Here is a 27,697-nt window from a genome sequence, read left to right as displayed (position 1 = left end):
GGCCGGACATCATGATAAAGTGCTGCCATACGTTTTCCTTATAAATAAGTGAAGATAGGAACTCAGCGCATGTGTGAGAGGGACGTACAGGTGGCCGGGTCAGTGCGGTCACGTGATGCAGCGGGCGCCAGTCAGTCAGTCAGTCACGGGCAGTCAGGCGGTTAGTGTGGCTCGGTGGAGGTGTGACAGTATAGAAAAGAAGCTGATAAAAAAGACTAGACGAGGAATTGACTAAAAAAAGACAAGGGACTGACAAAGAAGACAAGGATCCGCCATCGTAACCCAGTTTTGACTCCTGTGTGGTTTTTATATTCTTCCGTTTTTTGTTTTTTTTTAACTTTTCAGTGAGTTTTGACTACTAGAAAACCTGACAAACATGGAGAGCATAGTGAATTTGGTTTGGGGTTTACACGAACATAGTATTGGACTGTGAAATTAACGCCATAAGCAGATATTTTTTCATTTAAAGATTTGTGTTAGAAAAAGGCAAAACATCCTAAAGGCGGGTCATTGGCGGTTCGTTATTTATCAGAGAGTTAATGGGCAAATCTTTGATAAATGTACTATTATATAAGTTGAATAAGGTGCTCATCTCCGTAGTATGAGCTCTTGAAGCCCTTGGGTATCAATAACTATTTTCATCTTATTAAAGAGTACCCAAAGTTTGCTGCCAGGTGGTAATCCAGGTAAATGCATGTGAACCTACTCAGGAATATTGCCAGTATTTATATTCTAATTCCTTTTTCTGTTAACTAACCTCAACTTGTGTTTATATTTTTGTACAATGGAAATGTTTAATTTTTGTAACTAGCCTAGTCAGGGGTTTGTCTGCAGGACCAGCCATCCCCCTTTGTTGTATAATTTTACAACAATAAATATTTCGATTCAATTCAGTCAACAGCAACCATTAAGAAGAGCATTTTCTTTGTTGTATATTCTTTTTCTCTATTTTTTTGCCACTCTAAAGAAAAACAATAATAATAGGCTAATACCAATCTCTCATCACATAACAGCTGGTGTCTCTCAACTCGCATATTCCACTGATGCTTCCTGTGATGATGAGAACAACGAGGACATTGCTAGTGATGGTGATGGTGGTGGTGGTCCAGGGGGCGTCTGCTGGTGCTGGCTTCCTCCACACGCCTCTCGGCCGCCACTTCTTCACCGCCTTCCTCAGGACACACCAAGTTGCCGGCGCCAATATCTTCGTCACACCAGAGAGTAAGATCTAAGTTCACTATTTTTTTTCTTTATACCACAATACGTAAACTTAGACTGACATAATAACTTAGATTAGATTGTCTTACACACGAGTTTGGAGCCATTTTAAACACTACGGGGCTTAACACACACACTTGATAAGGCATTGGGAGTTGTAGGGTAATATTTAAGTTTACTATTTTTCAGAGGTGGGCGCGGTACTGAAAAATCAGTAATGCGGTTGCGGTAGTGCGGTACTTTTTTCCGGAGTAGTGCGGTTGCGGTAGTGCGGTACTTTTTTCCGGAGTAGTGCGGTTGCGGTAGTGCGGTCTCATTTTTATTCTTTCCCAGTGCGGTACGCGGTGTGCGGTACTGCGGTAGCGGTAGTCACTAGTCATTATAAAAAAAATGCTTAAGTATCCTAGTGCTAGGCTACCATTCAATAAGGGCTAGGTTACCATTAAATAGGGACTAGGCTACCATTTAATAGGGGGTAGGCCACCATTTTATAGGGGCTAGGCTACCATTTAATAGGAGCTAGACTACTATTTAATAAGGCTAGGCTACCATTTTATAGGGGCTAGGCTACCATTTAATAGGGGCTAGGCTACCATTTAATAAGGCTAGGCTACCATTTAATAGGGGCTAGGCTACCATTTAATTGGGGCTAGGCTACCATTTAATTGGGGCTAGGCTACCATGTAATAGGGGCCAGGGGTTGGAACTTGAAAGGGGGGAGGCCAGGTTACATTATTTGCTCGAGTGTTTTTTTTTTAGTTTATTAGTTTATTTATTTATTTATTTTTTTTAGTTTTAGTTCAGTTTTATTTTGATCTTTATTATTATTATCATTTTGTGTGTGTGTGTGTGTGTGTGTGTGTGTGTAATTCTTCATTTAGCTTGTTTGGCGGGACGCTATTTTTTCATGAGTGTAATTTGCCGACCAAGAAAGGTAAATTTTGCGCCAGTAAGCTAACATTCGTCGCTACAGGTACTATTAATTCACTGAGAAACATAACATGCCGATACTGTTGACCACTTAATGTTCTTGAAATATTAGTTTCATACGTCACCGCCAGCTAGTCCGATCCTGTAATGGTAACGAAAGCAGAAGCAAAGTATGTACAGTACCAATATTTTTGTTAGTGGTGACCATTCAGTGGGCGTAATTTTAGTTGGGGTCTCTCTCTCTCTCTCTCTCTCTCTCTCTCTCTCTCTCTCTCTCTCTCTCTCTCGCTCTCTCTCTCTCTCTCCTTCACATCTGTCCATGATTTTACAGTATTTTTCGACTCCTGATGCTTAGTCCATTATCAGAAAAAATTGCGTTATGTATATAAGATTTATAACTTAAACATTTATACATTTCTCTTTGATATTTACTAGGTAACTCGATAAAAAAAAATCCACTTCAGCATAAGTATTTAGCCTAGTTCGTGTGATGTAATGTTCTATAGGTTCCGCATGTTATTAGTATATATTTTGTTTATTCATTCACTTATTTCTCTATTTTTTCGTTTATTTGTACATTTATATATTCCATTACCAGACACACGGTTACACAAGACTCCCTCAACCCTTAAAATATTAAAACCAGGTGTAAGAGTAAATCAATTCAGGCTATCCATCTGCTGTCACTTAAGTATCGATGCTTTTCAAGTTACGTAGAGAACATGGTGGTAGTAGCTGTATAGTTAACCGTTTTGACGAGTCCGTTTTGGTGTTGGTCACCGGGGGTCGTCTCCCTCCCTACCACGCTGTCACATCTGTCTCCATTTATCATCATCAATAACAACAACAACAACAACAAGAATATTAAAAATCACCAAATAAAAGAGACGAAATACCGTCGGAATAAGCAAATAAAACCAAAGGGTAACCAAATTGTAGAATAAATTAAGACGCAGGACAAACACCACTAAAACATTCAAGCACAACTACCACCACCACCACTACTACCCTTACCACCACCACCACCACCACCAAACACCGCACAAGCCCCTCAAACATGCAGTCTTGTGTGCTCGTATTCTGTGATTTGCGTTCTCTCTTTTTCAACCTTCCCGGAACTTCAGACGCGAGGTTGCAATAATACGTCCAGTCCATGCAACTCATTTTTTAGGCGTCACCGAGCTCTGGAATGAAATGGCTTTTTCTGCCTTTGGTTATTGCCTTTATGGCCTTCACGAGGTAGAGCTTATTTAGTTGCTTCTTCTTTTAAATTGTGGGGGAGTCGATAGGTACTCCACATTTCTTTTAATCTGCAGTTGTTGGATTTCGTGGGCGTTGCTTGTTCTCTCTCTCTCTCTCTCTCTCTCTCTCTCTCTCTCTCTCTCTCATAGTTTGCATAATTTTACCGAGAAAAAGGACAAACTAAACAAATCAATAAAATCCATGTATAGCATTAGCATTACCACCACCACCATCACAACCACACTTACCCCCTGCCCCCCCCCCCACCCACACATACACACCATCACCATCACCATCACCATCACCACAACAAAGTGCCATCAGAACAGCCAGCAGCACCAAGCGTCATGTTTACTTGTTTACACTCCCAGGCTTTGTGTTACCATCGAGCAGGGAAGGGCAAGCATTGATTTGGTTCATAATCTGGGCCTAACTGGGAAGGCTTGTGAGGGCTGCAGGAAGGTGATATGCTTGTGAGGGGTAATGTGAAAGGGGATACTGTGTGTGTGTGTGTGTGTGTGTGTGTGTGCATTTACCTAGTTGTATATATTTGTCGTGTTGTAGTCTCGTGCGTGTTATCCGATCTCCATGTCGGGTTTTATCGAACTTAGCTTTAATGTCGTGAATGTTCCTTGCCTTGTGTGTGTGTGTGTGTGTGTGTGTGTGTGTGTGTGGTTTTGCTAATGGTAGGTGTTGTTGGTAGTTGAAAGATTTGTAGTAGTAGCAGAAGGAGAATAGGAAGTAAATAGTGGTGGAAAGGAGAAATTGGTATTAGGCGTATACCACCATAAACAGCAGCATATATTGGTAGTAGTAGTAGTAATAGTAGTAGTAGTAGTAGTAGTAGTAGTAGTAGTAGTAGTAGTAGTGATAGCAGCAGAAGCAGAGAATAGAGCCCTCTGTTTTTTCATGGTTCAATGGCAGGTTAAAAATTTAGACCCCGATAAATGTTATAAGGAAGCCTGCATGTCCAGAGCCAGGCAAGCACGGGACCAGGAGCACACAGTCACGAGACGAGGAAAGCACTGAAAGGGACACGAGACTTAACCATGCATGCATTAGCGCTGGCATTCGGAAAATAAACGAGCAAATTAGCAAACTTCCAATTAAAAAGCAATAATATAGATTTTTTAATGGTGCAAGGGAAGTTGGGGACCACAAGCGTTAATTGGCATACAGAAGATAAACGAGTAAATCAACAAATTTCCGATTAAAAAGAAATAATATAGATTTTTTAGTGGGGTCAGGCTGGAAGGGCAGGCATATGATAGGATGTTCACTGCTCCCATTTATTAATCCTTGTCCTGATAGTGTCCGGATTGTTCTGTAATCGAGTAGTGGTTCACGCCCGGAAGATCTCCAGTTCACTCTTTCCTCACTCCATCTTCATGCTGAGAGAAAGGAAGGTGTAGAGGTTTGTCGTCAACAGGTCAGCTGCATTATTGCCTACCTGGAATAAGTTACTCCTCAAAATGTGAATGTTTGGCGCAATGCTTCCTCACACATTCACTGTTCGTAAGACGTGTATGTAAGAGAGGAGATACGTGCCTTTCAGAATGTTCGTTCATCTGTATCATCGTCGCCTTGGCTAACTAATCTTATAATAATTTCACCCCAAACTCTGGATGTCTGACACACTTGATTCTTCACTTTTTTTTTTCTTTACGGCTTGGCTGCGACGTAGGATATTCAGACTTCTCACAATCCACATATACGTATTCTGCATCCCGTTTTTCCTTGGCTGCGACGTAGGATATTCAGACTTCTCACAATCCACATATACGTATTCTGCATCCTGTTTTTCCTTGGCTGCGACGTAGGATATTCAGACTTCTCACAATCCACATATACGTATTCTGCATCCTTTTTTTCCTGGCCATCTCATACTAACTTAACCTAAAAAATGTGACTTCCTGACGCAGACGATTTTTTTCAGACATTTATTTTTTTGTCAGACTTGTTTGCGAAAGGGGAGGTTCGGGTCGATGATTTCTTCGTTCCAATTAATTCAATTTGTGGTCGTCGGGAAAGAAAACTACTTCAGAAAATGAGCTGAGATTTGAAAATTAAATATAGTCTAAACGATATATCAGTCTTTATTCTGACTTGAAAATAGTGCGTTTTTATATCTTAACTCAATTTTCATGAGTAGTTACTTTCCGGACATGAGGATAAGACCTATATCTATACTACCGCGTGTGTCATGTTTCCCTTCTTCCCCTGCCTTCCCTTAGCCGTGGGTCAGAGCGTCCCTGTCTCCGTGGCCCGCGAGGTGTCAGCGGAGGGCGCCTGTAGCCTGTCGGTGGTGGTGGTGAGGACGGCCAAGGACGTGGAGGCCACGCTACGGAGGAACCGTGGCGAGGGTCTCAGCGTGGCCCTGCTGGACACCCCGCAGCAGGCAGCCGTCTTTGTCCAGGTGTGTGGGGGCTGGGCATGATGTGGCCAGGTGACATGGGACTATGTTAAGATGGGAGGTGTCGAGTGGACGAACTAAAGGGATACGAAAAGATAGGGGTGGGGGGAACAGGGGCTAAAAGAGCAAAATATTATATTGCATTAAATTAATTTCCTTCGTATTAAATGTGCAGCCCTCAGCACCACTGGGTTATCTTGGTAGTTTTGTGGCCGACCCCAACCCTTTGTGGCGCGGGTGGATTTTATTTAGAGTGGCTGACTTGATATGATTCACTTGGACCATGCTGCCCTCAATGCTCCATTTGACCGGAGTCGCCGAAGTTCAGGTTGATTCAAGATCTGGACAGCATGTGGGTAGTCTTCCACTGTTTGCCGATGGTTGAAAATGGCTATGCTGTGCGGCAGGACTCGAGCCAGTGTCTTCGTGACCATCATGCTCGTTCTCTACTCAGCCACTGCCTCCAAAATTTAGTCTCTATTGATACGTTTCCTTTTCCCCTTGCTGAGTTAAGTATTACACTCCATACAGCCAAACCTATTCTTACTTTTTGTTGTTGTTGTTGAAAACTTAACATTTCTCCAAAAACATTCTTTGTAGCACTGGTTATGAATAAATAAAATATATTCCCTCCCTCTGGAGTTGGGTATTACACTTGTTTACACACCACTACTATTTTTCTTCCTTAAGAATCTATAGCATTTGCCCAATAAATTTTTCGTGCATTGGCTATGATGCATTGCCCATCCTTTCATTCCTGAGTTGGGCATTACCGTATCCGATATGTAGGCCACTCAACACCTCTAATATCTCTTTCGCGAGAATAACATTAACATTTCGCCAGCATTATATTTTCGCGTACTGGTTGCTCAGCATGATTCATTCCCTCTCTTCTGGGCTGCATAATTCATTGCATATACCAAACATTACTGATATTTCTTGCTGAAGTTTAACATTACGCCAATACATATACTTTTTTCCCAGTCTTTTTTTTATTTATCAGTCACCCCAAACCTTGCTTAACCTTACCTTGTCTTTCTTTTTTTAACACACCCCAAACCTCACCTTAAGTTACCTTTAATCTTTCTTTTTTATCACGCTCCAAACCATATCATTATACTTTTTTCCCAGTCTTTCTTTTTTTATCAGTCACCCCAAACCTTGCCTAACCTTACCTTGTCTCTCTTTTTTTTAACACACCCCAAACCTCACCTTAACTTACCTTTAATCTTTCTTTTTTATCACGCTCCAAACCATATCATTATACTTTTTTCCCAGTCTTTCTTTTTTTATCAGTCACCCCAAACCTTGCTTAACCTTACCTTGTCCTTCTTTTTTTAACACGCCCCAAACCTCACCTTAAGTTACCTTTAATCTTTCTTTTTTATCACGCTCCAAACCATATCATTATACTTTTTTCCCAGTCTTTCTTTTTTTATCAGTCACCCCAAACCTTGCCTAACCTTACCTTGTCTTTCTTTTTTTTAACACACCCCAAACCTCACCTTAACTTACCTTTAATCTTTCTTTTTTATCACGCTCCAAACCATATCATTATACTTTTTTCCCAGTCTTTCTTTTTTTATCAGTCACCCCAAACCTTGCTTAACCTTACCTTGTCCTTCTTTTTTTAACACACCCCAAACCTCACCTTAAGTTACCTTTAATCTTTCTTTTTTATCACAACCAAACCACATCATTATCATCATCATCACCATTTTCTTCTGCCTCATCCTCCTCATCTCTTCCGTCTTTCTCTCGGTGCAGGTGAGTGAGGCGTCGCTGCTGAGTCAATCCGCCTGGCTGGTGCTCGGTGCCTTCACGGCCTTCGAGGAGCTGCAGAGGAAGCCCGTGCTGCCTGTCGACAACCTGGTGAGTGCTAATGAAGAAGAGAAGGAGAAGGAGGAGGAGGAGGATGAGTGATGGTGATAAAGATAGAGATAGTGATAGTGGTAGCGATTATTTTTTATAGTTGTACATGCGCTTGTTTCTTGTTCTCTTTTGCTTCGATTTGGTGTTGTTTTGTTCTTTCTCCTTCCGTAGTAGTAGTAGTAGTAGTAGTAGTAGTAGTAGTAGTAGTAGTAGTGGTAGATGTAGTAGTAGTAGTAGTAGTAGGAGGAGGAGGAGACATACCAGTAGTATAGAAAAACATTAATTATTTTAGGGACAATGTATTACGCCATTAGGTTCACACAAACCACTGTCCTGCGTGCACGGATAATACTCTAACCATGAAACTAACCAGCTAGTCAACCAGAAAGATCTTCCAACCTGTTAACCAGAGAGAGAAAGAGGGAGAGGGGGAGAGGGGGGAGGAACCAAGAGAATCCATTATCACCACAAAAAGTCACGTAACAAACCAATGTATAAGTAACGCGGCTAAGTGACTCCGGGGCATGTCACCATCATCCTGTTATTGATCGTGGGAGGAATAACACGGAATTTATGACCTATGACCTATACTTCCTTACGCCTCTTCACTTACCCAATATGGCATCGTCCTTTATGTCATATCTTACTGTTCTTTCCCTTCTATCCCTTCCCTGATCTTTTTTTAATCCCTCCACACTCTGACTCCCCTATTTTTTTTTTCCACTCTATGACCTATATTTCCCTACTCCTCTTCACTTACCTAATATGGGATCCTCCTCTATGTCTTATTTTACTGTTTTTTCCCTTCTATTCCTTCCCTGATCTGTTTTTAATCCCTCTACACTCTGAATCACCTATTTTGTTTCCATTCTTTCCCTTCTTATCTTTCTCCAATCTTTTTTAGTCCCCCTTAACTTACCTAATATGGGATCCTCCTCTATGTCTTATTTTACTGTTTTTTCCCTTCTATTCCTTCCCTGATCTTATTTAATCCCTCTACACTCTGAATCACCTATTTTTTTCCCCTTCTTTCCCTTCTAATCTTTCCCCAATCTTTTTTAGTCCCCCTTAACTTACCTAATATGGGATCGTCCTTTATGTCATATCTTAATGTTCTTTCCCTTCTATTCCTTCCCTGATCTGTTTTTAATCCCTCCAAACTCTGACTCACCTATTTTTTCCCCTTCTTTCCCTTCTAATCTTTCTCCAATCTTTTTTAGTCCCCCTTAACTTACCTAATATGAGATCGTCCTTATGACATATTTTACTGTTCTTTCCTTTCTATTCCTTCCCTGATCTTTTTTAATCCCTCCAAACTCTTGACTCACCTATTTTTTTCCCCTTCTTTCCCTTCTAATCTTTCCCCAATCTTTTTTAGTCACCCTTAACTTACCTTATATGGGATCGTCCTTTATGTCATATCTTAATGTTCTTTCCCTTCTATTCCTTCCCTGATCTTTTTTAATCCCTCCAAACTCTGACTCACCTATTTTTTTCCCCTTCTTTCCCTTCTAATCTTTCCCCAATCTTTTTTAGTCTCTCCGTTTCTTTACGGTACTTAGTTATATATTTTTCAATTTCTTTCCATTCTAAGCCTTTCCTAATCCCTTCCGTCCCTCTTTATTTTCAACCCTCAATTCACCTCATTATTCCATTCTCCCGTCTTAATCTTTCCTCAAACCCTTCAACTCATGCACTTTTTACACTCTTCAAATCCTATACCTCTTATTTTTTTTCTTTATTTCCCGTCTAATCCTTCCCCAATCCCATCAGTCCCTTTACTTCATACTCTTGAATCACCTAAACATTCCATTGACTTGTATCTATTATTTTTCCTTTCTTTCCTTTCTTCTCCTTTTTTCCAATCCTGTCAATCCCTTAATCCTCTTCTAAACCTCTTAATCCTCTTCCATTTCCTCTTAATCCTCTTCTAAACCCCTTAACTTCCTCATACCTCTCACTCACCTAACATTGCATCGTCCTATACCTCTTCCTTTCCCCCTATTTCCTCTCCCAATCCTTCCTCCACCCCTCACTCCACCATCCCCCACTCCATCACTTACTAACACAATGCTCCTTCTCTTTGCACAACTTAACCCATTATAGATTCAAATATATCATCCAACATTATATTTTTCTCCTAATGCTATAGAATATTTTTAATCCAATCCCATCTACATTATTGTAATTTTGTGACCATTAAGTGAAATCACCTTTTTATTATCAAGTTTCGTTCAGTATAACAAAAATCTGATTTATTTAATGGAAGATAACAACTATTTTCTCTTTTTTTCTTCCGTGGACTTTGTGGCTCAGCGTTGTATTGAGTCTGTCCTCGTTAGGTGATGGATGTTAGCGGTCAGCAGTCGAGTGTTTGTGTGTGCGTGTGTGCGTGCGGGAGGGGGGGAAGGGGGGGGGAATGCTGATGTTTGTGATGATTTATTAACCTTTATTTTGAACACATTTGCCAGCTGAGTTACTACACGGCCATTCCCGCTAAGAGCACTCACGCTGCTTACTGAGAGAGAGAGAGAGAGAGAGAGAGAGAGAGAGAGATTTAAGAACCAACATTTCGACAAACGTAACGGTTCCCCGCTCCACCTCCAAGAACCATGGCATGCACACGCTTATATAATGTATCTCGGTCGATTTCGTTCGCTTACTTGCCTTGTTTTGTTTTAAGCCCCGTTCACACTACCGACTCTGGGCCACGAGAACCCAACGATTCGGGGTATATGAAGTCTTGGGTGTGAAAATTTGATGTGGAAGGGTCGCATATGGTCGGAAAGACTATGTGCGACCCTTTCATATCAACATTTCACATCCAAGACCTCGTGTTTCCGGAGTCGCTGGGTTGTCGTGGCCCAGAGTCGACACAGTGTGAACGGGGCTTTACTTGTTTTATATATGTGCCGCTGGGCGAGATAAAACTTTATTATCATTATTAATACACACAGTACACATTTTGAGCTCTCGGATATGTGGGGAATTTTAATTAGCGTAAGCATTATACGTTCACAGTGATTCCCTTAGCATGGTAGTCAGGTCCAGGCTTTGTTATGGAGACGTGATGACGCAAGGGAAGGTTTGCCGTATACCGAACTGATTGACAATACACGCGACTTGCATTGTTTATGTGGCGTACGGAACACACACACACACACACACACACCCACACACCCACACACGGCAATAAGTATAAATATGGATATGGAGGTATGGCAACACAACTAGGTTAACACACACACACACACACACACACACACACACACACACATTATCTCTCTATCTCTTTGTCTGTCTGTCTCTATATATCTAACTATCTCTATCTCTGAATATTGTCGTAATTTGCCTGAAGAATCAAAGTATAAAAAAATTACACTCCTGCCACACAGCAGTTTCAGTATCAGCTCCAGCAACACTACCACTACTTACTGTCACTACCATCCTCTAACTCTACTGACTAAGCTCTTTAATGCCTTTGTTGAGCTGCATGTTCTTAGCCTTTGGAGTGTTGAATTTCCTTGTTTGCGCTTCGGCGATAGGTAAGACTGCTACTACTACTACTACTACTACTACTACTACTAAAACTCATATTAATACTAACAATAATACTGATGCTGACAATAATATACTAATAATGATAATAATAACTAATGCTATTAATTATATTTTAGGTCACATTTGCATCATTTAACACCACCACCACCATCACCACCACTCCTACCCCGAACATCACCACCACCACCACCATCACTCCTGCCCCCAACACCACTACCACCACCTCTACCACCACCACCACCACCAACAACAACAACCCCAGAGTCGTCCTGTTCGAAGCCTATGCAGTGCGCCACGACCTGCCGCTGGTGATGAAGAGGCTCGGGGAGTGGCGGGGCTTCAGGAGGGAGGTGCCCATGCCCAGGGAGGACTGGAGCGAGAGGAGGACCAACCTGACGGGGCTCCACCTGCGCTGTGTCACGATGCCGGTGAGTTGGGTTGGGTTATGTTGGGGAGAGTAGTAGTAGTAGTAGGGTGGTGGTTGTTGTGGTAGTAGTGGTAGCAGTAGTAGTAGTAGTAGTGGTAGTGGTAGTGGTAATGGTAGTAGTAGTAGTAGTAATAGTAGTAGCAGTAGTAGTAGTAGTAATAGTAGTGGTAGTGGTAGTGGTAATGGTAGTAGCAGTAGTAGTAGTAGTAGTAGTAGTAGTGGTAGTGGTAATGGTAGTTGTAGTAGTAGTAATAGTAGTAGTAGTAGTAGACATTTTTGTTGTTGCTGCAATCTGTATCTCATGCCTAGATAGCTCAGTTGGGAGAGCGTTAGACTGAAGATCTAAAGGTCCCCGGTTCGATCCCGGGTCTGGGCAAACTGTTTTAAGAAGGGCAGATGAATGGTAAAAAAAAAACTTATTCTTAGGCTGCCACGAGGAAGTTGATAGGCCAGGCGAAAGTCTATTTAAATCTGTGTATTATTATTATTATTATTATTATTATTATTATTATTATTATTATTATAGTAGTAGAAGTAGTAGTAGTGGTAGTAGTAATAGTAGTAAGAGCAGTATTAGTATTAGTAGTAGCCCTCCATGATTATGTGTCGGGAAAATAAACATGGGTGGAGGTATCTTTTATGTAGTAGCAGCAGTAGTAGTAGTAGGAGCAGTAACCTTGTTGTTTGCTCTGTGTTGTGCATAATGGCATATAATGACTGAAAAACGGTTCATGATAAGCCGTAATTGCTCGGGTTGTCGTAATTCTTTTCTGATGTACAGTAGCTTCAACATTTTACTCTCCCTTTCTTTATTCCACCTTCCCTTTTTTATCGCCCTATTTAACATTTATAGTCCTCTGTCTTTTCTTGTCTCCCTTGCATTTCCTTTCCCTTTCCTTCATCCCTTTTCTTCCGTCCCTTTTCCTCTTTTTATCTTCCTTCCTGTACTTCTTTATCTCTCTCCCTCCCATTCTTACTTCTTTCCTCCACTCTCACACCGTATCTCTCCCCTTTATTCCTTCTATTTCATTCTCCCATTCGGCCTCAATCCTCCCCTCCTCCTTCCTTTCTTTCTGTTACTTCCTCCAACTTTCTCTTTCTCCCGTCATACTGCTTTGGTCCTTGCTTTCTTGTTTCCCATCAACCCCTTTCCTTCCTTCTGTCTTTTTATCTGATTTTATCCTTCGTTTCACTCTTTCACAACCTTATCTTTCTTCCTTTCATACTCCACAGCTCCTTGGTTTCTTTCCTCTCCTCAATCCATTTCCTCCATTCCGTCTTTCCACCTGATAGTGTCCCCTTCTTCGTTTCAAGTTTCCACATCCCTCTCTCTCCGTTTCGTATTACATCGGCCCTTGCTTTCTTTCCTCTCATCAAACCCTCTCCTTCTTTCCGTTTTCCCATTTGATTATCTCCCTTCTCGTCCCTGTCTTCGCACCCAATCCTTCACTCCATCGATACATCCTTCCTCCTCTTTCAGCAAGCCCCCTTCGTGTATGTCTCCAAGCCTGACGAAGACAACAACGTGGAGATTACTGGAGGCTTCGCTAAGGACATCTGGGACGGCCTGCAAGAAATTCACGGCTTCACGTATGCATGATTGACCTTATTTTTTTGCTTTTTTATTTGCGGTTTAGAGAAAAGTTGATTATTATTTTTTTTACAACAAAGGAGACAGCTCAAGGGCACAACATAGGAAACTATAATAAAATAAAAGCCCGCTACTCGCTGCTCCTAAAAAAAATAATCAAAAGAGGTGGCCGAAAGAGAGGTCAATTTTGGAAGGAGAGGTGTCCTGATACCCATAATTGAATGTATTGCTATCTTTCCATTCCTCTCATTCTACTCCCTCCCCCCCGCTTCCCCCCCTACCGCGCTTTCTCTCCTCCTTCTTACATCCTCTTAACTTACTGTATCGGTATTGTATGTTGAAGGATGTGTCTATCTGTCCATTCCGTTCTTTCTATTTCTCTTTCGCTCTCCTCCGCCTTTTCCCATCCTCCTCTATCAAGCTCTTTCGCCTCTATTTTCCTTTCACGTCTTTTCCTCCCCTTGCCTCTATTCTTTCTTCCTTTATCTTCATTTTCTCTGCTCTTATCGCCTTTTTCCTCCATCGCTCACTACCTTACCCCTCCTTCACCCTTTCCTCCTCCTCTCCACCAACCTCTCTTCTCACTCCCTCCATCTCTCCACCTATGATACCTAGCTTGGTTTCCCTCTCTCTCCCTCCATCTCTCCACCAACCTCTCTCCCTCTCCCTCCGTCTCTCCAGCTCTCTACACCCTCGCCCTTCCCTCAGGTACTCGTGTAAGCTGCCCGCGGACCGTAACTTCGGGATAGTGACGGGTGATGGCAAGTGGACCGGCCTGGTGGGGGAGCTGGTGGAGGGCCGCGCCGATGTGGTGGTGACGTCGCTAGACCACAACGATGAGCGGGCCAAAGCCGTCTCCTTCCTCATAGGCCTCAGGGAGATCGGGTGAGTTGTGAGTACAGTGCCCACAACAATTATCGGTCGCTTTATGAACGATAGAATAGAGAATGACCGAAACTTAAAGAGGATGGATGCTGCAGAGAGAACAGGGGATATTTCTTAGTCATTTTCGATTATCACGTGTTGCTTAAGTGATTAGATGCAGTATATAGTTCATGTTAGGAAGAAAAGTTGCCGTAAAATCATTTGTCTCTTTAGGAACTAGAAATCAGAAATATGACGAAAAATTATGTCTGGGGGACCGGCCATAGACGCTGCCTGACAAGTAGTAGTAGTAGTCGATCGGGAGTTTCGCCTTTGTAACGGCACTCCCTGATGTGTCTCTACTGTCTGGGTCTGTTATTTTCCTCTTTTTCTTTCATTCTGACAAGTATGCCATCCTCAAATCTTGGTCTTGGTCTTGGTTGGGAGTCTCCTTCGTCGTTGTTGACTCCGAAGTGACCTTTGACTCGGCACTCTCCCACAATCGCTAGGAAAAAAAAGTCACTCATCCTTTTTCGGTAGTCTTGCAGTCGCTCGAGGGTAATAAATAAATAAAAAAAGCCCCCCTCTTCGTCTGTCCTTCAGGTACCGTCTGGTGGCCCGCCGCCCCGGCCTGATGGACCAGACGTGGACGAGCTTCACGAGCGAACTGGTGCCGGACGCCTGGCTGGGCACCGTGGCCTTCACACTGCTGGCGCCGCCCTTCCTCGTGCTGTGCTCCGTTGTCTCCCCCTTCGAGACGGAGCGGGTCACCTTCAAGGACGCCTACATCCTCGCCATCGGGGCCTTTGCTGTGCAGGGTGAGATTCATTTTTTTTTTTTTTTGCACAGTATAACATTTAGTCCCATTTTTTCTTCTCTTAGATATATTTTCCTCAATTTCATATCTTAAGCTTTTCCTCTTACTGCCTGTTGAAGTAGGTGTCTATCTTTCCATTCCTCTCTTCCTACTCCCTCCCTCCCTCGCTTTCTTTCCTCCTTACATCCTCTTTTATTTAATTCTTTCTTCCCCCTTAACTTCATGTATCGGGGAGATGTTGAATTCTGTTGAATTATGTTGAATTCTGCAGGTTCATCTCTCATTGCGTATTTCTAGGATTCCTCTTTAAATGTATTCTCGCAATCCCCTGTGTAAGATTATACGAATTAACCCACCCGTGTGTTGTGTCTCTCCTTCATCGCAATGCCCCGCGCAGGCTCCTGGCTTGAGGTGCGCAGCATGTCGACGCGCATCGTGTTCATCACCATCTTCGTGGCCACGCTGGTGGTGTACGCGCACTACACCAGCGCCCTCGTCGCGCTCCTCACAGTCACCTCCACCAGCGTCGGGTTCTCCAGCCTCCAGGACCTGCTGGCCGACGGCTCCTTCCGCCTCGGCTTCACGGCGGGCACGCTACTGGAGCAGGAGTTCAAGGTAGGCGTGGTCTTGGTGTCTCCGGCTGGTTCGTGATTGTCAGGTCTACGCAGTTTTTTTTTTTTTTTTTTTATACGTTAACGCCTATAGCGCCAGTAGGCTTGCTTGAGGGGCCTGGATGGTAGTCGGCCCCAGCCCGTATCTGCGCAGGCAGGTGTTTATAGTGGCGCCATCATCTCAGCAGTAATGAAAAATATGTCAAGACTGTGAGGGTGATTTCTCCTTGACCTCAGTATTATATAAACTTCGATCGATACATCCCATACATAAAACCTGACGTCTGCATCTCTTTTAACCTCTTTACTTCATTACTCTTGACCCTTGACCTCTGCACTACATAACCCTTGACCCGTAGGTATATACACTTCTAACTACTGCATGTCCTTCCCACAAAGACCTATATTCCTCACTCTTTGGCCGCTCTGTCTCGTGACCACAACGTTGAGTGTACCGTGACCATTGACCTCCGTTTCGTTGTGGCGGCAGAACGCGCGCCACTCACTCTTCCAGGACGTGTGGGAGAAGCTGGTGGCGCCCTTCCCCGGCAACCTGGTGACCGACGACCTGGAGGGCATCAGCAAGGTGTGTGTACGTGTGTGTGTGTGTGTGTGTGTTGTGACCTTGTTCATTCTACGTTGGTATACTGCAACTTCCACTATTTCTTCTTTTTTTCCTCTTCCTTCTTCATCTTCTTCGTCTTCGTCTTCTTTTTCTACTACTACTACTACTACTACTCCGCTAGGTCGCCAACGAAAAGTACATCTACTTAATCGAGGAGAACATCTTCAACTCCAAGTACGGGGAACTCTGCCGCGTGATGCTGGTGAAGGGGAGCTACTTCACCGCGCAGACAGGCTTTGCGCTCCCCCACGACTCACCGCTCACCAAGATCTTCGACGCCCAGTGAGTGAACGACCCTGCGTGTGTTTGTATGTGATCAACTTCTAATTCACTTCCAGACTTTTAAGCTGTAAGAAATATGGCAGATCAAAGTTATATGCATGGCTATTAAATCACTTTCAAACCGTTTAGCTGCAAGGAAAATGACTGATCAGAGTTATAATGCTTCCAGTGTACTACCAAACTATTAACCTGCGAGAAAAATGGCAGATCAATGTCAGAATGATAATGATTAACTTTCAGACTCTAAAAACAGGCTGATCAATGTTGTAAGGTTACTAATTCACTTCCAGGCTGTTTATTGAGCTTCAAGAAAAAGGCTGATCAATGTTATAAAGCTACTAATTCATTTCCAGACTGTTTGAGGTGTGAGAGAGCCTGTTGACCAGTATTGTGATGCTACTAATTTACTTTTACGTCGTTTTGTCTGTGAAAAGTGGAATTGATCGATGTTATAATGCGTCTAATTAATTTATAGACCGTTTAAGCTGCAAGAAAATTGTTGAAAAAAGTTAAAAGGATCCAGAAAGTTAAAGTTAAAAGTTAGAAAGTTAAAACTATCCAGACATATGATTCTCCAGACGTATATATAATGTTTTTAATTCACTTCCAGACTATTTAGGCTGAGGGACGGCGGGCTCCTGAGTCGCGCCTGGCGTCGGTGGCAGCCCGTCATGACGCACTGCACGGCGCAACAGGTGGTGGCCATCAACCTCAACCACCTGTTCACCGCCTTCCTGCTCCTCCTGCTGGGCATCATCGTCTCCCTCACCCTCCTGCCCTGCGAGAGGTGCTTATCTTTTTTTTTTTTTCAGCAAAGGAAGCAGCTCAAGGGCAAAAGCAAAAAGAAAACAAGAAAAGGAAAACAAGATAAATAGAAAAAAGCCCTTTACCCCCCTCCCCCCCCCAAAAAAAAAAAGCCCGCTCACAAAAAATATCACAAAAAATAAAGCCCACTAACAAAAAGAGCCCTCTAAACAATAAGAATGATAGTGAAATCTTAATGTAGCATACTAGCCATCCTCACAGGAGAAAATTAACCTTCAAATCACCTTTTTTTTCTTTCCTCTTTAACTCATATTAAACCCTCATCACCATCACCATCTTCCTCGTCCCTCCCTTAACCACCACCACAACTAAAAACAACACAACTCTTTGCTCATGCCTGCGGGAGGGATACGGAAACATGGAAAGATTAGCACCGTCACCAGATAGAGAAACGAGGAAGAGGAGGCGAAAGAAAACAAAGGGAGAAAAAAGGAGGAGGAGGAGAAAGAGTTAAATGAAAAGGAGCAGAAATGAGTTAACCCGGTAGCAGCGACGGGCCAAATTTGTGGCTTTACCGCGTACCACGAACCCCCAAAAATAGAGGATACATAAACTGATCGCAAATGCGTTGATACATATAATATAATGGTTTGCGTGAGTGATGATTTTTTTCTCATAAATTCGCTTAGAGGGGTTATAAGAAACATGATCCCCGCAGCTACCGGGTTAAAGACAGAAGGCAATGAGACACTACTAACACCTCCACGACCCCATTACAGGCTACACTGGAAGACCGTGGGCAAGCGGAAGGCAGTGAGGACCCAGCAGATGAAGGCCCTACACGACAAGGGCCTCGTCCCCCCCCTACCGCCGCCGGACATCCTCTACCACCCCAGCAGCAGCGGAGAGCTTGCCTTCGCTCGCCGCTACCGGTTCAACACGCAGTACAGTCCGCCCATCGTCCCTTCCATCACTTACTAGGCCTGTGAGTGTGCCACGTGCCAGATTGTCGTACTTAGACTCCAACATATCCTGATTTCCTACCCAAATACCGTCTCCTCCCAATAACTAGATTCAGTCATAGTTAGTATTATATTGGTTGGTTGTTGGTGTTTTTTTTGCAGATGTCATGCCTCGGAAACTGGTAAATATGATGTTCTGAGTACGATAATCTGACAACGGTGTGAGTGTGTATAAAGCGTGTATTGTGTAGTATAGCAGAGTTGCGTAGAGTATATTAGTGTAGAGGACCGTAATGATTTCGCTGTGCCTTGGCTATGAAAGCAGCGCCACACTCGGCCACCTGGAGAACTGTCAAAGAGGTACTTGTCCTTGTGAATTCGGTTCTTTTTCCTATTTCGGCATCCCGGAATACAAGTTACTGTGTCGAGCCAAATGTCCAAACACGGTACCGGTTGTTCGGTGAATAAAAATATACATTACTCGAACGTTTTAAGGTTTGTCGTATGTAAGCGGTCCCGTATCTACCTCGTGAACAGCAAAAGGCAACATGAGCTACTTCGTCTCTTCAGTATTTCGCTCATGGCTGTATTTTCCTTTCTCGCATCTGTAGCATAATTTAATTTGATGTTAAATGGACATTATTTTTGAAGTGTGGTTATTCGACTTTTGCTCTTCACATTAGTGCTTTACATACACGGTGCTGCGGGACCTCATTAGTACACTGGTGGGATGAGTCGGCGTCAATACTCTCCTCTTTTGATGTCACTAAGATAACTCTGTACCACTTACCCCGAAGAAGAAACCGAGGGACTTGTGTAACGGGGCTATGTCGGTCGGCCAGAGAAGGCTGTCTGTTTCTTGGTGTGAGGTGTGGTAGGCAACACCGAAACTGTAAAAAGAAAGTTGGTAAATAAAGGACAAAGCGTCGCCATTGCTATGTAGACGCATGCGAGGGGCCTCAAGCGGCAAAGAAGCGAACTGATAGCCACTACGATCTATCAACGTCTTTACCGTCACTTACTTGGCGTGTGAGTACCGGGCCTTTTTTTCACGTTTGTTACCTTTTTTTATGCCCTTGAACTGACTCCTCTGCTGTAAAAAAAAATAGTGTATTATTAGTAGAGCAGCGTAGAATATATTATTGTAGAGAAGAAGTAGGTGTATAAATTGCCTGCTGGTAGTTGGGTGTTAGATGTAAATATGATGTATAAGAATGTATTTGGCGAATCTGTGGCTTTTACTGTATAGGGTTGTGTAGTAGACTTAGGTATGATGTATTAGTGTGTTTACTGTAGTATTGTATATCGTGAACCAGTTTCGATATTGAGGCATTCTGGCGCTCCTTTAAAAGAACATCAAGTCTTAAGGAACACGATGATGATTCCTGAGAACAAAGACTACCTCCCTTGTCGAGTTTCGGTCTTTTTCCTTCCCTTGTTCCCATAGTTTTTTTTCCTTCACTGGCACGCCATTGTTTGTCGTCTCTGTGCTTGTTTTAATTTCGGAAAGCTTCAAACGAGGAAGGCAATAACGTTACAGCAGAAGGAGTTAAGGAATGAAGGAAGGAAGGAGAGATGAAATAAAGACAGATTGGAAGAACGGAACAAGGAGGAGGAATTTATATAAAGTTCACATCCATTTCTCTTTTGTATTGCTTATGTCTTTTAACTGTTACATATTAAGGAGCAACATAAGATTAAACGAGGAAGGCAATAACGTTAAAGCAGAAGGAGTTAAGGAAAGAAGGAGAGATGAAATAAAGACAGGTTGGAAGAACGGAACAAGGAGGAGGAATTTATATAAAGTTCACATCCATTTCTCTTTTGTATAGCTTATGTCTTTTAACTGTTACATGTTAAGGAGCAACATAAGATTAAACGAGGAAGGCAATAACGTTAAAGCAGAAGGAGTTAAGGAATGAAGGAAAGAAGGAGAGATGAAATAAAGACAGATTGGAAGAATGGAACAACGAGGATTTTATATAAAGTTCACATCCATTTCTCTTTTGTATAGCTTATGTCTTTTAAGTGTTACATGTTAAGGAGCAACATAAGAAGATCATTTTGTTCATGTACTTTTTATTTCATCCATTACGACGTCTACATTATATAACATGACATTTGAGAGGAGTACACACTCGACAAATCAACACCTCACACGTGAATCACACCTGTACGGTCGAGGAAGGTGCATAATATCCACGAAGACTACCATGTCACCTTCACCTCCATCATCATCATCATCATCCTCTCTAAATGCTGATCTACTTCACAATAGCACCTTCTAACTTTATCCATTATCTCGACAATTCTTCTATTCACCATCTTTACTGAGTCTACTATTACAAAGCCACTAACAAGCATTTGCTAGGTTTATGCTCTTCCCTTTAACCCTTCTATAATAACTTACGACCAATGCATTCGGCGGCCAGTATCCTAACTTCTATACCTGTTTTTTTTTTTGCTACCTGATCCTGCCTACCTGTATATCTTGCTACCTGAAAGTTATGATGCGTTCTTGTCTATGTTGTGCTTGCTACATGATGCACAGTTACTTCACCGGTACAAGACCATTATTTATTATTATTATTATCATCATCATCATCACTGTTATCATCATCATCATCATCGGTGAGAAAATTATAATAATGAGTTTCGTGGTTCTCATTCTCAGCTAAATCTAAGAAAACACAATTATATATTTGAAGTTAACACACACACACACACACACACACGCACACACACACACACACACACACACACACATAAATATTATCCGTGTGTATACCGGTCACGCCTTCCACTCACTGCATACATAAATTTAATGGCAATCCGTATTTAATGTATAATATTTTTCAGTTTCACTATCATACGAGCGTTCAGTGCTACCAACATTCGCTTCGTTAGAAAAATAATGCTGACCATTTTCCCGCTTTCTACTGCAGTACAACTATTAATATTGATTCATTGATTACTCATTTATGGCATCTTTTTGTTAATTAATTTTCAGAGCAGCGTATTGCGGGCTTTTTCTTGGTTTGTCTACTTTACTGTAAAAAACTCATCTATGCAAACCTCACTCGGCCATTGCCCCCTAACCTAAGAAGCCTCGGGTCTCGCAGCCTCGACTCCCCGGTCAGGCCTTCCCGTTCACAGCTTTGCCCTTGTGCGTGAGGGAGATCAGCTCCTCCTCGGTGGTGGCTGCCTTCTTCTGCTTCAGGATCGAGTCCCCGGCCGTCACGCCCCACGCATCAGGCTTGGACATGGTGGCACTGAAGGGGCGGCCAGACGAGGGGCGGATGTTCTCCCAGTACTCGCGGCTGGCTCTGTGGGATGGAGTTGGAGGTGGTGTTAGGGTGGTCGTGGTGGTATTAACAGCATCAACATTATTAATACCCAAAGATCCTGACACAGATCTTAATTGACTCCTTGCGGGACTCACTCACCTACTAGAACTCGACCACCACCATCATCATCATCATCATCATTAACATCATCAGCATTCATACCCGAAGAGCCTGGCCCAAGTTACCCAAGACAAATAGCCCCTCTTACGGGACTCCACTCATACCCAGTTCACACCCACACCCACCTTGCCCTGACCCACGGCTTGGTGTGCATCTTGAGGCCGCCGCCCCACTGACTATGCTTCTCAGACCCGGCCGGTAGCTTCCCGCGCTCCTTGGCCAGCTCCTCGGCCACGGCGCGGATGTGGTAGGCCTCGAACCCACAACAACCGCCGATGAACCGCACCCCGAGGTCATAGGCTTCCCTGGCGTAGCGGTGCATGTCCCAGCGGGTGCAAATGCGGGGCTCCAGACCTGAGAGGGGGAGAGGGGGTTTTAATGTTTAAGGGCTGATAGACTAAAACTAGAACACCTAGAAAACCAGTGCTGCTTGGTTCAGCCGCATGTCCAAAAGGCATTCTCAGGAAAGTGCAAAAGAATTATAGAGACAGTCAGGGAAATGCAGGAAAAAATATATGATTTGTTTGACTAGATATATACACTGGAAGTACTTCAAAGTAGATAAAGTTAACGAATGACCATCAGACAGCAAAAGAAGACTCAATTTTCTTTAAGGTTTCGCGAAGATGGCTGTTGTGGTTAGCTGCAAGACTACGTTAAAATGGAAAGACAAAAGTCTGGATAGAGAGAGCACCTGAATTGTTTGAGGGAGATCCAGAAGGAACGGAATGTTATGATTACTCAAAATATATGAAAAAGGAGGAATAGGATAGAGAGAAAAATATGAAAATAAGGAATAAGTGATCTACAGGAAGCAAAAAATCGATGAAAAGAGAGAATGGATAACTTGCAGAAAAGAAAATGGACCAAGCACTAACCGAAGGGGAACTCCGGCAGATCGATGAAGCCTTGTTTCTGCGCGTCGGGGGTGTGGAAGGCGAGGGGCTGGGCGATGAGGTGGACCTTGATGCCGGCAGCGTCCAGGGCCTGCTTCATAGTCTTGAGGCCCTCCAGGGTGACGAAGGGGTCGAAGTGGCAGTTGATGCCCACTGTGGAGGAGGGAAGATTTGATGTTGGCGAGGAACAGAGCAGCAGGCAATAATTCCTCTTGGTATAAATTCCCGCGAAACATCACACAAGAAAGATCAGACAAAGAACGGAAACAGAAACAGCAAAACTCGTGAAAACAGTAACTAGCAGAAAAAAAATAGAAAACCAGTGGAAGAGAAGAAGGACTGAAATGGCTCATAAACAAAATAAACAGCAAAGAAAAAATGAAACATGAAAAAAAAATAGAATAAAAAGAAGTATATAATATAATCAAGCTAGAGGCAACACTTCCCCTTATCATCACTTCACACGGCACGTCACTGAGCTGAGAGGCGTTATCGCGTTATCATGAAGCAATACGGACCCACATGACCTACGGAACGTGAACTGTGAAACCGCGAGACGTGAACCGCGAGACATGCCAAGACCGGTATTAAAAGACACACTCGCTTCTCATATCAACTATTTCTAAAGGTCAAAGAGGGGATCAGTCGGGTTCTAATAAGTATTTCTTTAGATTCACGGTACAGAAGAAGGGTCAGACTACCACCAGGGTCATAAAACTACTCCTGGAAATGTCCCAAACTCCTATGAAAGCCTTGTCAAATATGGGTTCTTGGACGACGAAATGTTTAGTAATAACGCTACGGACACTTACCCACGTGAGCCCCGGCCTTGGCCATGCGGACGGCGCACTCCCCGGCAGACACGCCATGCAGATCCCCCTGAGGTCCGATGCACATGGAGGCCACAACGGGCATGCCACTCTTCAGGCACACCTCGATGGCCCACTCCATTTCCTCCACGTGTTCGAAGTACTGCCGGGGGGAAACAAGGATGAGTGTGTGGCTGGGAGGGAAAAGGAGGATCACAGAGGATGTTGAGAAGAAATTTTGGATTGGTGCAGTTTACATTTTGGGAGAGATAGATTTAGGTTCATGGAAATAGTTAAGAATTTGTTCGCACGTATGATAGTGAATAAGAAGACTTGTACTGGCCATGACTCGAAGATCAACAAATACACAACTTTTTTTGATGGGTGCAGTTTACATTTTGGGATGGATAGATTTAGGTTCATGGAAATAGTTAAGAGTTTGTTCGCACATATGATAGTGAATAAGAACACTTGTATTGCCCATGACTCGAAGACCAACAAATACACAACTTTTCTATCTGCTAACGTTAGAAAATAGACCACGCCAACAGTAAATAAAAATGAACTGTACACTCATTATCCCTCAAGATCTATATGGATTTAGAATTAGGAGTTATTTTTCCGTTATAAAGTTTGACCTGCATCTCTGTATTAAATCTCACGTTATTAAAACTCCCGTAAAAAGAAAAATGCAGCCGCGCGATGGGTGTTGGCCTACCTCAGCGATCAGGAAATCAACTTTATTCTCCACGAAGACGTCAACCTGTCTCTGGAACTCCTTCTGTGTGTCTGCCTTGCTCATGCCTGCGGGAGGGGTGCGGAAATGTGGAAGATTAGAGTTTTGAATCGACACCTGAAAGCATAGCGATGAAGAGGAGGCGAAACGACACAAAGAAGAAAAAGAAGAGAAGGAAGAGGAAAAGGAGGAGGAGGCGAAAGAGGCCGACAAAGATAAAAAGGAAGAAGAGAAGGAGGAAAAGAAGAGGGAGGAGATCAACGACAACAAAAAAGAAGAAAAGGAAAAGGAAGAAGAAGAAGAAAAAAGAAAAAGAAGAAGAAAACGAAGAAGAAGAAGAAGAAGTGGAGGAGGAGGAGGAGGAGGATTTATCATATGTTACAAAAATAGTTTATACGTAATGATGAAAAAGAAGTCTGAGAGAGAGAAAAAAATAAAGAAAGAGCGCATGACCCACCTGAGAGGTAAGTGGGTGTCTGTGAGAGTCCGCCGGCCACCAGCGCATCCCCTTCGTTGGCCACCTCCCGCGCCAGCCTGCACGCCGCGTCATTGATCCCGCGGCACTGCAGGGCGAAGAAACACACGTGAAACAACACTAAAAGGAAACTACACCGTATTCTGAGACGCTTTCGGCTCTCTCAATAACTGTTTCCAAAGACCAAAAGGAAGATGAGTTAGGTTTTCATGACTATTTTTTTCACATTCACGGTGCAGAAGTCTCGTCAAACTACTTCATCATCATCATCAGGAAACTAGACCGTATTCTGAGACGCTTTCGGCTCTCTCAATAACTGTTTCCAAAGACCACAAGGAAGATGAGTTAGGTTTTCATGACTATTTTTTTCACATTCACGGTGCAGAAGTCTCGTCAAACTACTTCATCATCATCATTATCATCATCATCCAGACGCCTACAGTACTCTAACACCAGTAATAACTTGAGTGTCATTATCATCATTGTCACAGCTATTTTAATCTAATATTACCTAACTCTCAACTGCAGTCATCATCTTCAATACCATCCCTGCAATTCTAACCCATTTTCACCTATGATCTTCGTGTTAATACCATCATCATCTTAAGTGAGAGGCAGACACACTATCCATCCTTATCGCTTTATCTAACATTGCATCAGGAGGGACGAGGAGTTTACTATTTCATCATTATTCTTTTCTATTATTTTACTTCATATATCCTCTTACCGAGTACTTGGCACTGGACTCGTTGCCTCGGTTGGAGAGTTTGTCGTCTGAGGCGTAGAAGGTGAAGGCCTGCATGACATCGGAGCCGGCGCGCAGGAACTCACGATGGAGCTGCTTGACTGGCGGGGAGAGGAAGGTTAGGTTAGGTTAGGTTAGGTTAGGTTAGGTTAAGTTAGGTTAGGTTAGGTTAGGTAAGAGACGAAGCGTGCTTGCTTGGTGTGTATTGCTGTGTTACTCTTTATGGGTCTTACCACGGCTATTACTGATTCTCCTCCTCCTTCTCCATTTGCTACAACTACTACTACTACTACTGTTATGAACACTGCTGCCACTACGTTGTTACTGTTACACTCTACTCTATTTAGGAGCAGTAAGTAGCGGGCTTTTTTTTTATTATTATTATTTTTTTTTTTTTACGCCCTTGCACTGTCTCCTCTGCTGTGAAAAAAAAAAAAACTGCTGTTGTTAACTTACACTATTATCACCCACTACTAATACTCCTTCTACTGCTGCTATTACGTCTACTACCCTAGAGATGAATTTAGGAATCTTCAGTCTACCTGTTGGTGTGAGAGAAAACAAACTCTCCCGCCATGTTAAACCCTTCACACACCTGTTGCTAATTTGCTTGTGCGTGCTCGAAGGTGAGTCAAGGTGATCAAGCTGATGCTAATGCGTGTTTGCAAGATCACGCGTGTCACCGGGTTTGGACGATGCTTCACACGCAAAGGTTCATTCATTTACATATCCATGGATTGGTCTGTTGACATTTCGATGTTTGACTTTTAAAGGCTTATTCTTTTATTTATTTGCTCATGGTTCTACTAATATAAATCATGTATACGTATTCGTTTATTTATTCTTATTTACTTATCTATCTCTGTTAATTTGTAGTTTTCTTGCGTTCGTGATTTATGGTCTCACTTATCTTTTACCTTTTTCATTCCTAATTTATCAAACTTTCTCACCGAAATTTGGAAGTACAGACTTTTTCTAATTAACTTACTTTAGTTTCCATTTATTCCACGTCCACACGGTCACCTATTCATCCCTTTAACCAGTCGTCCACCCCCACTCACCTGTTCCACACATCATCATTGGTGGGTTTCCTTCAGCTTTCCCGAACTGGTGGTCCACACTCATGGTCAAGCACTCATCCCTTCACACACTGTCCTCCATCCACAGGACTCACTCACCAGCCTCGGGGTACTGCACGGTGGCCTCGGGGGTCCAGGGGCCGGCCTTGACATAGCCTCGCTTCTCCAGGGCGAACACGAACCCGCCATCGCCGATCACCACGCCCTCGTCCAGACGCTCAAGAAGACCCTGTGGAGGAGGGGATTCAGTGGTGCCGCCCAGCCTGTCCGCCTGCCGCACCCCGCCACTCGTGAGAGAACTGAACCGTATCGGTGGGGGGCACTGGCATGCAGCACAACGTCTCGGAGCAGGTGCAGGAGGATTTGACTGATTTTATGGATGTTTATCATAAAGGAGACCAATTCTTTGCCCAACTCCACGCTTCCCTGGTATGCAGTGAAGACATCCTATTTCACCCATTGGTCAAGTCTGTACCTACAACAAACTTGTACTACCTCGAGCACAGCCAAGCAGAAATGGGTAGCCTTCCACGGAGCTCCAAGGTAAAATCATCAGGTTTTCATAGTATCGTAGTAAAATAACATAGTTTAATTTTTGTACTTCTAAATGTAGCACTTGAAGACGGGGTGTGTCTTCGACGCCGGCAAATACGATAAAGCTTCATTGAATGCCATTGCCTCGCTCCTAATGACCTTACGGCTGAGGCTTCATCGTCTAACCCTCGCATCAAGGATCATAACATCCGCCACTTAGTCAAATAGACCCCAAAAGTATAGCATTAATTCCACTGTTCTTGAGTCCTTTAAATGAACACTCATGAAGGCACAGTGTCACGCCCTCACTTCTCCCAGACACTCACGAGGAAGCGTTGCGTCGCGGCGCTAAGCCCTTATCTCTCTCCCTGGAGGGGCCGCTTCAGAGACTCAGGTATAATAAGTAACACTTCACGAGGAGGGTGAAAAGAATCTGAAAACGAGTCTCAGATGTTAAGGGGGTAACTAACTATCTTTGATTATAACTTACTTCCTTGTTCACTACTATTTCTATGTTACATTGTTGTGCATGACACACAAAAGTCGTCATTCTGTTAAGGAGTCTGCAAGTCTATAGTTCATTGTCACTGCTTCCCTCTGAGGGCTACGAAGCCTTACCTTCTTAGGAGCCATGGTGTCTTGTGTTTCTCTCAGGTGAGGAGTTGATGCTCGGTGCTGCTGCTTGTCTGCAGGACAGTTTGGTACAGTGGACTACGGAGGCTCTGCCACCGTATTTATAGGGCCGTACCGTCCCCCCCCTGCCCACCTGGCACTCA

At 43.3% G+C, this 27,697-nt stretch overlaps 2 protein-coding genes and 1 non-coding gene across 3 annotated transcripts; 2 read left to right on the top strand and 1 right to left on the bottom strand.

Annotated features, from left to right (window-relative positions):
* The first annotated feature begins 70 nt into the window (after nt 1–70).
* LOC127008695 (glutamate receptor ionotropic, kainate 4-like) lies at nt 71–20,950 on the top strand. Its single transcript, XM_050881018.1, has 13 exons — nt 71–160; nt 1,014–1,221; nt 5,625–5,806; nt 7,571–7,675; nt 11,353–11,664; nt 13,144–13,253; nt 13,963–14,139; nt 14,722–14,936; nt 15,333–15,550; nt 16,037–16,132; nt 16,293–16,453; nt 17,064–17,240; nt 17,998–20,950. The coding sequence occupies exons 1-13, from the start codon at nt 116–118 to the stop codon at nt 18,197–18,199; spliced, it is 2,208 nt and encodes a 735-aa protein (XP_050736975.1). The 5' UTR covers nt 71–115; the 3' UTR covers nt 18,200–20,950.
* On the top strand, nt 11,967–12,039 carry Trnaf-gaa (transfer RNA phenylalanine (anticodon GAA)). The gene has a single exon. It is a non-coding gene; the product is annotated as a tRNA-Phe (tRNA).
* Nucleotides 20,243–27,697, bottom strand: LOC127008696 (betaine--homocysteine S-methyltransferase 1-like). Its single transcript, XM_050881019.1, has 9 exons — nt 27,540–27,697; nt 26,487–26,616; nt 25,291–25,409; nt 24,546–24,651; nt 24,071–24,156; nt 23,356–23,515; nt 22,526–22,696; nt 21,773–22,001; nt 20,243–21,506 (listed from the first exon to the last, which is right to left on the bottom strand). The coding sequence occupies exons 1-9, from the start codon at nt 27,552–27,554 to the stop codon at nt 21,317–21,319; spliced, it is 1,206 nt and encodes a 401-aa protein (XP_050736976.1). The 5' UTR covers nt 27,555–27,697; the 3' UTR covers nt 20,243–21,316.

The sequence above is a fragment of the Eriocheir sinensis genome, chromosome 38 (assembly GCF_024679095.1).
Source record: "Eriocheir sinensis breed Jianghai 21 chromosome 38, ASM2467909v1, whole genome shotgun sequence".
NCBI lineage: Eukaryota > Metazoa > Arthropoda > Malacostraca > Decapoda > Varunidae > Eriocheir > Eriocheir sinensis.
Note: the sequence above shows the minus strand (reverse complement) of the source record. Positions and strands in the feature narration are given on the sequence as shown.

Coding starts and splice junctions, on each gene's coding strand:
- LOC127008695 (XM_050881018.1), top strand. CDS start 116: ATGCAGCGGGCGCCAGTCAGTCAGTCAGTCACGGGCAGTCAGGCG. Junction 7,676..11,352: donor TGCTGCCTGTCGACAACCTG/GTGAGTGCTAAT, acceptor ATTATATTTTAG/GTCACATTTGCATCATTTAA. Junction 14,937..15,332: donor CGGGGCCTTTGCTGTGCAGG/GTGAGATTCATT, acceptor TGCCCCGCGCAG/GCTCCTGGCTTGAGGTGCGC.
- LOC127008696 (XM_050881019.1), bottom strand. Junction 23,516..24,070: donor TTGATTTCCTGATCGCTGAG/GTAGGCCAACAC, acceptor TCCCCCCGGCAG/TACTTCGAACACGTGGAGGA. Junction 22,002..22,525: donor TCTGCCGGAGTTCCCCTTCG/GTTAGTGCTTGG, acceptor TCCCCCTCTCAG/GTCTGGAGCCCCGCATTTGC.